Source organism: Bactrocera dorsalis, chromosome 5 (genome assembly GCF_023373825.1).
Source record: "Bactrocera dorsalis isolate Fly_Bdor chromosome 5, ASM2337382v1, whole genome shotgun sequence".
NCBI lineage: Eukaryota > Metazoa > Arthropoda > Insecta > Diptera > Tephritidae > Bactrocera > Bactrocera dorsalis.
In genome coordinates this window covers 72111568-72123394 of record NC_064307.1, presented here as the reverse complement: position 1 = coordinate 72123394, position 11827 = coordinate 72111568, and the positions used below count along the sequence as shown (strand labels likewise).

The following is an 11827-nucleotide window of genomic DNA, read 5'->3' as shown; positions in this document are numbered from 1 at the left end:
GCTAATTTAATTATGAGTGCCATGGAACGTAGTGCACAAACAAAACAGTTAACAAACTATTTTATGTGTTTGAAAATAAATAAAAACTCGTCATCTTCAAGTGAGCACAACAACAGTTGTAGCCATATACAACAGCTCGAGCAAAGGCCGAGAGAATTAGCCAATAATAACGTCATTAGTGAACCGCGCAATACCGTAAAAGTGACAACACCACGTGGTACCCAATCCCTGCCTACGGAGTTGCTAAAGAAAAGGAAACATTTCCAGAGTAGAGTGCAGCCTTATGCCTTGTCTACTCATGTGAAAGCGCGAAAGAGTTTAAAATTTTAATATGAATACTTAGGAGATCGCGACCAATAATGAAATGATGTATAAAAATAATTAATAAAAACTAAATTCAGTGTGAATTAAAAAGCAATCAAAAAAAACATCTTATTATCCTTACAAATTTTTTAGATAAATTTTTTTTTACTGTTATTGCTGTGTTAGGTGCTGTTATACATTTTCTCACATGAAACTTTTTTTCTCTCACTGTACACTGCATTGTGAATTGTGTTTAACCACTCTATTGTGATTTACCTTTTTTTACTCTGCAAAAGAAGAAGTGTGTAAACACTATCACAAAACTATCACCGGTGAATTAAATTTATGCTAAATTAAAAGATTTGCAACTAAAACTCATACAAGTTACACAAATTTCCATAATTTACTACAATATGGAGACGGAGCTTCCCTCGACGAGCGCTAGCGCTCTGGCGGCTTGCAGCGCTGAAGTCCCAGACTTCACAGAACTTACGCCGGAGTTGCTGCAGCGTAAATTATACTTTCTGGTGGATCAGCTAAAACAAATGCATGCACAGCTGCCGGAGTAAGTGAAAATACATGATAACTGCAATTTAAGTGACTGTTAATCCAACATTGTTAATCCAACATTCTTTAGAAATTACCAAATACGTATATCATATGAACTGCTTACTGAGTTGGCCAACTCATTGCTCAATGATACAATCTTTGAAATTGTCAAAGGACTGATGGAAATACAAAATGTGACAGAGAAGCATTTGCTAACGCTACGCAAACAAGTTGAGACAGATTTTGAGCTGGAAATGCAAGAGTGGCGTAGCAAAATTACCGATCCGGAAGAATTAAGTCACATAGAACAGCTTATGCAAGTGAAACATAGCAAAAAAATGCGTGAGACCGATATGAAATTGGTTGCATTACTAGATCAAAAGGTAGTGTGTGGTTATATAGTGAAAAGACAGAAGTTCTACATACGCTTCTATTTTTGTAGGTGCGTGATCAGCAGAGCACTTTGCATAAAGCTGGCGTGGCTGGCTTTTATGTAACCGATAATGCAAAAGAAATCAAAATACAAATGTTTCTACTGGATTTCATTATTCGCTTGAGCAGGATCAAATTTGAGCCAAATAAATAACAGGAGGAGTAAACGTGGTTTTCACGTTACTTCAGCAAATTAGTGAATTAATATTTATTTTATTTTGTAAAGTGCTAACAGCTGCCTTTCGTTAATTTCTGTTCATTGTATAATATAAAAATTTTGGAAATTTATAAAAAAAAACAGTTGATTTGACTAAAATTTATGAGGTCATTTTATTTGTCGGACCACTCATTCCTCCAACCACAAAAATTAATTTGAGCAAAGTAAATAGAACGAAATAAAGCTGATTTCCAAAATAATAAAAATTAAAAACCAAATCAAACAAAAATTTATGAAGAGATAAAGAAATTTCATATGTGCAGTTTATTGTTCATTAACAAAAATTTCCCCATAAACGTTTAACCTTTGAAATAATAACAATTATGCCTTCTAAAATAGAATCATCAGATTGCACTTTATTTTGATTTGTTTCATTGACTTCTCAGCCATAAAGTACATATAAAGAAATAAAATAATAATTGCAAGACTTTGCAGAAAGAATATTAGGCTAAAAATAATTAAAAAAGCAAATACTAAACAAAAAAGGTATAAGTAAATAGTAGGATATAAATCTCAACCGAAAATTCACGGCTTATGATAATTATAACTTTACTTTGCTAATGGTTGAGACTTTTTCGTATAACGATGAATAGGTCCTTTTTAAATTTATATTTAGGAGAGATGCTTCGCTAACTGTCCTCCAACGGAATGTCCAGGAAACGATCTGTTTGTTGTTGAGGATATGGGTATTATATAAGTTGATTTGATAGGGCAATAAAGGAGGTGGTAACTGTTAACTGCGGAGACCCTTTGCATACAGGATATAGATTCGGTATGCCGGAGTCAATTCTGCAGGAATTAAGTCTACTTCAAGATCCAGAACGAAGTTTAACGCAGTTCCCTTTGGTTTCAAGTGGCAACTCCAAATCTTGTTATGCAATGGGTGAGGTTTTGGCTCCAAGGTCAATATGAAGATATTAATAGCTCCGCTGTGAATGGCATTCGATGTTCCTTGGAAGCGGAATAATTTGTGTGAAAACCGAGAGAAGAGTGTGGAGATATCTTCCAGGAAACATCCTGTAATAGTTCGAAGTACGGTTCTCTGACAGGTCTGGGATGAGAAAATGGATATATTATCATTAGACAATATATTTTAGTAAAACTTTTTTCACTTCGATTAAAATAGCGGTACTTCCGTTCTGAACGGAACTGTGAATATAAGATTTCCGTTATGGTGCATTCCGACTCTGAGATAATTATTAATTGTATTCCCTTTCTCGTTTCCTGTTTAAACGATCCCCAAAATGTTCCCGAATAATATTGAAGTATACTCCCGTGTCGATAATCCTATACCGGATATCCGGATTATTGTTGTTGTAGCGGCAGAATTCTGCCGAGTTGACAGTCCTTGGTCGAATAATAATCCAGACCCGTTCCGGTTACTTAGCCCCAACTGTCATGGGAACAGTTGAACGGTTGTGAGAAGATCTCTGGTACTCTTCAAAACCCGACAATCAATAACGTTTCAATTGCAATAAAGTTGAGCTACCAAGTGATAAATATTTCTCACTCACACTGTTTAAACAAGTATTTCTTTATGAGTGCGAGTGATCACTAACACCTACGCACATATGCATAGCTTGTGAAATTTCTCGCTGGCAGTGAAAACAGCTGCGCTTCCGTAGTACTCATATCACTTCTCAATCGGAAAAACGTCTCACAGCACATTCTCAAGAATTAAAGCAATACTCTTTGGCCAAGTTTGTTGTTGTTTTATGATATTTAATTTGAAAAAGTATCAGCGCCAAACAAAATGGTCACAACAACATAACGCCGAGTGATCATATAAATAAAGCAACGGACGGAATATGCTTTTCAATAGTTGTTGAACTAGAGTGGAGTCAAGTCAGTCAAGCACTGCGCGCTTAGAAACCTTACGAGCAAAATACGCAAATTTCTAGTTCAAAATCAAGTATCTTAATTAGAAAATCTTAAATAAAACAAATTAATTTAAAATGTCTTTGGAAATTTTAAACGCTGACTACACTTTGCCCGACCTCAAGGATGTGGTAAGTAATTGTGAAGGAGTGTTCAAAAATGTGTCTACGATTTAATATTTTAGCTATGTGACAATTGCGTTTATTTTTTTTTTTTTATTAAACCGGTTATTTAGTTGTGCCCTAATCACGTTTTTTATGCTAATAATGCCGAAATTTTGAATAATTTTTTTTTTTAATAAATATTTTTTTTGTGACAAAACGTGTGAATATTGTTGTTTTGTAGTTTTAAACTATTTTGTGGCAAATTTTAAGCTCATACATGATCTAAAGTATATTTCTTTCTGTGAAAATTGTAAACTACATTTTTTTTGTTTTGAATAGAAGGCTTTAAATAGAGTTTGCAATTTTTTTCTTGAATTGAAAATACAAAAAAGTGAAAAATATTTTAATAAAATTACATTTTTTCGATTAAAAGGCTTTAAAAATAATAAAGATAATTTTTCTTGTATTGAGAAAAAGTGAAAAAAATTTCGAATATTTATTTTTGTAAATTTCAATATAATTAGAATTTGTGTAATTATAAAAAAATAACTAAATTTCATGAAAACACAATGAGTGAATGAATTATGGTAGTATGACATTAAATAAATGTAAAAAAATAATAATGATAAAATAAATAACTAAAATGAAAATAAATAATAATTATGTACATATGTACGTATGTACAAACATAAAAAATATTATTTACTTTCAAAAAAAATATTATTTACTTTCAAAAAAAATATTCTTACATTCCTCAAAGAACAGAAAAGCAAATTGCTTCTGTTGTATGCAAATTTTATTTTAACATCATTTTTGGTAATCGTAAATTTATTTCAAGTGCCAATTCAAGCTTAAAAATATAAATTTAGCACAGCGCGTATTTTGAATACTTAATTATTATATTTTAATTTGGCAGTTTGCTGTTTAAAATTATGAATTCAAGTACATACTTGTTTAGACTGCTTTTAAATGAGGAAAGAAATTCTAAAGAAGATAAAAAATATAAGAAAAAATTTAAATATATAATATAATAAAAAATAATATAATAAACAATCTAAATACGATAAAAAATAAAAAAAAATTAATGTATTTTTTCAATAAAATAAAAAAAACACTTACTATTTCTGCTTCATGCTCGCTTAAAGGCTTCCGTAATGGTTCTAAACCCTTCAAAACCATGCCTAGTGCATAAATCAACTCAACGGAGACTTGTAAATTTGCCGCTTAAGCTCAAATAATTGTTCAAGTATGCCACTATTTGCCCACCTACACCTTCGCTGTAAACAAATTAAGCTAATTTGACATAAATCAAATTTTCCATACAACGGCATGAATTGAATGAGAGCTGACAGCTCTTTGACACTTGTGTTAATTGCGTATTTAAATATGTATGTACATATGTATATACAAACAAAACAAACATATGTACATACAAACAAAATCGAAATTATGAATTATACCCATGCCAACGAGCATACCTTAACTAAACCCTCAGCTACTTGCGAATTTTCACAACCGCCCACAAAAAGCCGTTATAAACAGCCGTGTTGTGGCATGCCGCCTTTAGGTGACCTACAACCTTCACCAAGTGCGGTGTGCATTTTAGCGAATATTCGAAAAACTATAAACCAAATGCGACGTCAACGCTGTGGCAAGAGTGCAAGCAGGCCGCAAGTGCGCAAGGTTGGTATAAAACAGCCGAAAATCACAAAAATAATTATTTGTCTCGAGTGTGTGGCAGCGCGTCATTCAAAGTTCACTACATTTTCAACACAGTGATTTTCAAAAGCTGTAAAATTTTATTTACAAAATTTCAAGTATGACAAATAATTTATGATTTCGTGTAAAATTAGTTACTAAATTAAAAAAAAAAAAACAAAATTCGAAATTGTTCACTCGCTTGCAATATGACGTTAATACGCTGCAGTCGTTCAATAATCAGAAGATTCTGCTGCAATTGTCCAGTGATACAGATTGTAAGCTAAAAATATAAACAATAGTGCGAAATTCCATGCTCTTTCATACTCATAACGCATTCATTGCAATATTGATTATTAGTTAACGGTTGTGTAATGAAAAACGTGAAAATTCACGGCCCGCAATCAATCAGCTGTTGTTGCCCGGGTATATGCAATGTAAATGCATTAGGCGCGTGGGTATTGCAAGCTTTTTGCCTAGTAACCGCATAAGCCGTAGCCACATTCAGGCACTCGTACCACAACTTTCATGTCGCCTTGTTGCCGCTTTTTTGCCTTAGTTATGGTCAAGTCGGCTGCCTTACCAGGCGTTTGTCAAGGTCAGGTTTGATTGGCGCATTCGCCTGCTCGTTGCAATAATCACGTGTGCATGCTCTCGGTCTGTGCATTTATTTGGCAGTGCATTTTGGATATATGCTCTCCAACTTAACCTTTGAGTGACTACGTTTAATGAGTATTTTTAAAATAAAATTTGGTTTGAATTTTTTTTAAATTTGTTTGAAGATTGAAGTAATCACTTCTTAGTTGCTTTTTATGGTATTTTTCTACTCGAATATCATTTCTTGGGAAATCAAAATTATGATATATAATCAGCGATAAGAACTATGAATGTAATATTTCCAAGTTTCCTTTCTGAATACCTTTTATTATTTTGGTATTTTTTGGATATGGTTATTTGATACTATCTTCCAGTAAAATATACCTTTTCTACGATGTTAGATATGCAATCAAATGCTCTTCAGTCATACGATTTGAAGTTAGAAATGTCTCCAATATGAATTTTTCTATAAAAGTGATTTCCAAACCTCACTTATTTATATAAATTTTAGTAGCCCTTCACGGATAATATAGCGGGCAAAGAAATATAATAAAATATATAGTATTTACGTATAGATAATAATATCAACTAAAATGTTTTGGCCATAAAAACCTTCTACTCTCTTACTTGTGATTTTTATTTCCGGTACCTCTGAGTGCTAAATGAAGCATTCACTCAACGTCATTGCAGGGATAACCGGCAAATTTGAGGAGAAAATATTTTACATGTGCAACTAAATGAGAGAAGTGAGAGCAACAGAGTTACCGTTACTATGTCAAAATTATTATTATCATTAGTTAATGATCAATACGAATCAAGCTTATTATTTTTACGCACTGAAGATGATATATTCAGTTTGCCACGATGTATATAACAACCAGAAGGAAACGTTTGAGACCTTACCAAATATATATGTATCTAAAAGAGTTTTTGAGTTATCGATTTGAAATTTTGCACATATTACTTTTTACCCAAGAAGCTCCACATTTGTCGGGCCCATCGATTTTGCCATACAAACTAACCGATACAAATCAAGTACTTGTATGGAGGACTTCCTTATTTGACGAGATATCTGCACGAAATTTGCCATATATTATTATCTCAAACAGTTGTACAATCCTCGAATAAATTGTTCAGATCGGCTCACTATAGCATATAGCTGCCGTACAAACTGACCGATCCAAAACAAGTTCATACATGGAAAGCATTCTTATTTCTCGAGATATCTTCACAAAATTTGGCATTGATTATTATCCAAGACAATAATGCATTTCTCGAAGAAATTAGTCAGATCGGCTCACTACAGCATATAGCTGTCATATAAACTGACCTATCAAAATAAAATAAAAAATCTTTTTATACCCTTTTATGCTATAAAAAGCACCTTTGAAGGGTATTATAGCTACATAAATATTCCTATAAATTTCTGAAATTTCACGTCGAAATGGCAACCCTAATCACATGTATTTGCTTATACGCATACATACATACATTTTTGGTAAAGAGGAACATTTAGTTCTTGCAGTTCATTTCGAAGTAAAAGAAACACAGATTTAGAAATTATTACTCTAAATTCGCTGTGGCTTCTCTCTTCCATGGATAAATTGCTAAAAATAGTGAAATACAGCTATAATTATCCGAATACGAATGGCTGATGAAAGATTATCTGAAGTTTGCTACAAAATCCGGTGACTTTTTGACTTTCTCCAATTTCATACGAAACCGGTTGTCAGTGACTAACTATTGCTGGTCACTAAAACATATGCGCCTACAACAACAGCAATGTAGTTGCGCCACAATACTCACCATTCATACATTCAGGCATACACACGAATCAGTTGGGACGTTCTTCTGCACACGTTCGACACGATAACTTAGCGAACTACGGAAAGAATCAAAAACAAATACTCTGACGTTGATTTTGACAAGCTAGTTGTATTGAAACCGCTTGTGCAAGAACACACAAATTTCGTAGGAAATATCAGTAAAATTAGTGCCGCAGTTGTAGAGTTTAATTGCAGTTAGTGTGTAGAAAAGCATACATCTAGGGAGCACAAAATATAAAGTGTTTTAAAAATTAAAAAAATAAAAAAAAAAAATGGTTGCAACAAGAACTTTCTCAAGCCAGCAGTGTAAAACACAAATCCTCTCTTGCATGCTTAGCCTCGCGCTGCTGCTAACAGAGGTCACACTGTTGCATGCGGATAAAACCAGCTGTCAATATGACGTCTTCAAGCCACAAGTAGCGACCTGCAGCGATGACATAGCACCAAGCATAACAATTGTATGAATATTGCAAAGAACTGCAAACCTAACTAAAATAGACGTAATTTTATGGACTACAAGCGGAAACGCCTACAATTTAACATACTTACTTAGCAAAAAGTTAAATGCGATTTTGTCACATAGCAACAACATGTAAGAGGAGTCAGCTAACTGCTCCTTGAAGAAAAATATCAAAAATCTTTATTGGCAACATTTTATTAAATCGAAAATATTTGCTTTTTTTGTATGATTTTGCAGAGCACTGTGCGCGCAGAGCAAAAGGAGCTGAATGTGACACCCGTTCATAGCGTGAATATTGCCTTTAAGACGGCCACCTTCGGCATGGGCTGCTTCTGGGGCGCTGAATCGTTATTTGGCGGCACCCAAGGCATTTTGCGCACGACTGTCGGATATGAGGGCGGCAGCAAGGACTCACCAACGTACCGTAGCCTGTAAGCGTGTGTTCCAAAGCTAGACATCACTAACATTTTTCTTTGTGTTTTTTCGTTTTCTCTTTCTTTTTCACACTGTTGTTATCGTTATTGTTGTACATGAACGCTTATATTAATACACGCATTGTAAATTAACTCGCTCATGCTTATCATAACTGCTGTGATTGACACGCTACACTAAAATCGCCCACTTTAATACTTCATAAAAATGTGATTGCTGACATGGCAATTGATATGAATTTTGCCTAATCATATTGCATACGTGAACTTTGCGCACACTCATGTCAAATTCACAAAATTTTCATGCTTTCACAATTTATCCAAATTTGCTTTAATTTAATTGCTTACACCTCTCGCCCATTCAATGTAACACCTCATAACCTCACTTTTCGTTATTCACCAAATTTTTAATTTTTTCGTTTTTTACTTGAATTTCACATTGTCCACCATTGAAACCATTTTTTTCACTACCGCCACCCCGTTACTGCTGCCATTCCTCACATTCACCGTCTACTTCCTCAAACACCTTATTGCCGCTTCTTCTTCTTCTTCCTCACTAACGCTTGTTTACTTTTCCCACTTCCGCCCGCGTTCGCTTCTAACAAAAATATTTATGTCAACTTTAACCTTCAATAGTGGTGACCACACTGAAGTGCTGGAGATTGACTACGATCCCAAGACCATCTCGTTCAAACAACTATTGGATCTCTTCTGGAACAATCATGAATACGGTCTTACCAACCCCATCAAGCGTCAATATATGTCATTGATCTTATATCACGATGATGAGCAGAAGAAAATCGCTGAAGAATCAATTGTAGAGGAGCAAAAGAAACGTGTGCCTGAAAAAATTATTACCGAAATTTTACCTAAAGGAAAATTCTACCCTGCTGAAGAGTAAGTTTGCTACATTTAAAACAATTTTATTTTTTTACTAACCTTATTGCTTTACCCTTCACAGCTACCACCAGAAATACCGTCTGCAAGGCCACAAAGACCTCGCCGAAACCCTGAATCTCGATGCAAAACTGTTGCGCACATCCTACGTGGCCACCAAATTGAACGGTTATCTCGCAGGCGTAGGTGGCGTTAAGCAATTCAAGGAAGAGATCGATACGCTCGGCTTGACACCCTCACAAAAGGAGTATTGCCTGTATCAGGTGGAGCAGAATGAGGGTATGGGCCTTTACTGTTGACCGGCTGGCGGCTTGTTGTGCAACTATCGGCGCCGTTGTGGCCCATTGCTGGATGTGAAAAAGCAGAAATATACTTCTGCGTAAATTTACTCATACATATTTATTTTGTTAATGCAAAGTTTAAGGCTGAAGCGTCATCTCAGTGAAATATGTCACTTTGGCTTTTCGCTTAAGCGGTAGTTAGCGGTGTATGCTTGCATTGCACCAGGGGCATACCAGTTTTTGGTTGCCTTATGTATTATTATTATTATGACACTATTATGCAGGTAGTATGAATTTAGAATTTTGTAGAATATAATTTTTTTTAAATTTAAGTGAGTGTGATATGACTATTCCAGAGTAGAATAGTATGTGCTACTACAAACAAGAAGAAGAAAAACATTGTATTGGAATTATACAAATAAAATTATTTTTTATAAAAAATATAACATTCTTTGTTTAATTAATTGAAAAACCAACCATAGCTTACTGATGTCCAGCTTTCTTGCTCGCATTTTTACTGGTTACAGTTACTCATCGAAACTCATCTTTGAATTTGAAGGATAATATAGAATATTATTCTAACTAGTTTTAGAAAATTCATCAGAAAATCTTGTTTTGAGCTTTTGACATTGCGATTGTCTCAGCTATTTGTATGAGGGGCTCTGTTGTTGTAGCGGCCGAGTTGACAGTCCTTGGACGGATAAAATGGATGAGGTACTCTCTTTATTGAAGCAGTTCTATAAGAATCTGGTCTCGGTTTCGCTATTTTATACACATATATGGCTATATAATGTGTACTAATCGCACCTCCATTTAAATTGCTTGTTTGTGATGGGATTTCTTCCCTGACTACTTGAACCACTACATCGCGAAACCTTCAAAAGCCAATCTTTCTCTGGGCATATATGTGAGAGCGATATGTGCGCTTGGCGGCGCCGCTAGAGAGAAGGTGCAATAAGCTTATTCACGGATGGATCGGAGTTTCATGGGAGAGTTTGCTGTCGAGAGCTCTACGTCAACTCTAACTTCAGTCTCCCGAACCTGTAGTGTCTGTAGGGTCTTTCAAGCAGAAGTGTAGCAGTAGATGTACTGGTACGAAGTGCAGCTTCCTTCACTACGATAGCAGAGCTGCAATACGGGTCTTGAGATCGCTGACAGTGCGCCCACAACCAGTCAATGAGTGTTCTTTATCATTGAGTTTCTTTGTTATCCGTCTTGTTTGGGTGCCGGGACGCAGCGGAATCTCTGGAAATTGCAAAGCCAATGAGCTTTGTAAAGACACCCTTATCTCTTTTTCATCAGATTTGGAATAAGTTGGTACTTCACTGCCCTATGGTGTTGAATTTATAGATCTTCCGTGAACATAGACTACGCCGGTCAATATCAAAAACCTCCTGTGAACTACTTATGCTTAGCCAGATTCACCTCGTCGCAGGTACTGACTGAACACTATTCCAAAGGTCTACATGCGGTGACGCTAGATGCTTTGTCGGATCTTAAATGCTAAAGCGGTATAGAGGAAGGCGGGATAAAATTATCTAGACACTTTCTTCTCAACTATACAGCTTTTAATGAATGCGGTAGACACACCTTCGACGAACTTGGTAAAGTGACAAAGGTTAATATTAGTCACCCTAAGACATTTTTGTTAGATTGAACTCGCTTCATCGATCTACATATAAGGCTGTTTTGATCCATATCTAAGTGTTTTGAAAACTATAAAGGAGTAGAGTTAGCAGTTATCCAAATAGGATCCTGTGTTGCAGAAGTCGGTCATACGACCGAACATAACTTAACCTAACCTAACCTAACTATTGATTATAGTTATGGATTGAGAATAAAAACATATTGAATTCAGTATTTTAGCACCTTTCGGATTATCTTGTCTTATCTTAGCTAAAATATAAAACTAACACACAATTTTAGACCGAGTATTCCAAGAGGGTTATATTTAGAAAGCATTTCACAATAAGTTTGCGCTCTGATTGCAAAATTTATGGGGCCGTCACATGCAGTTTATTGTTCCCAAACATTTCGCTTGCATTATCCAAAGACCTTATCGTCCAAACAACTTATATGATCCACAAAGCAAAACGTTTATTACTTTCCTTATGTGCGAAAGATTTTGGGTAATTGCCGATATAACCTTACAAC

General features: G+C 34.9%; 2 protein-coding genes across 7 annotated transcripts; both read left to right on the top strand.

The window, feature by feature from the left end:
* Positions 1–469: 469 nt before the first annotated feature.
* On the top strand, positions 470–1665 carry LOC105229427 (gonadal protein gdl). The gene is made up of 3 exons (XM_011209710.4): positions 470–868; positions 941–1235; positions 1295–1665. The coding sequence occupies exons 1-3, from the start codon at positions 717–719 to the stop codon at positions 1436–1438; spliced, it is 591 nt and encodes a 196-aa protein (XP_011208012.2). The 5' UTR covers positions 470–716; the 3' UTR covers positions 1439–1665.
* A 1651-nt stretch (positions 1666–3316) lies between these two features.
* Positions 3317–10119, top strand: LOC105229428 (peptide methionine sulfoxide reductase). 6 transcript variants are annotated; one of them, XM_011209717.4, is made up of 4 exons: positions 3317–3510; positions 8302–8483; positions 9132–9392; positions 9457–10119. In XM_011209717.4, exons 1-4 carry the CDS (start codon positions 3457–3459, stop codon positions 9689–9691), a joined length of 732 nt encoding a protein of 243 aa, XP_011208019.1. In that variant the 5' UTR covers positions 3317–3456; the 3' UTR covers positions 9692–10119. The 6 variants fall into 6 exon arrangements, with proteins under 6 accessions (XP_011208019.1, XP_011208018.1, XP_049314100.1 ...); XM_011209716.4 differs by having other exon boundaries at positions 3318–3510; positions 8302–8495; XM_049458143.1 differs by lacking the exon at positions 3317–3510 and adding an exon at positions 4918–5166.
* Positions 10120–11827: the final 1708 nt, after the last annotated feature.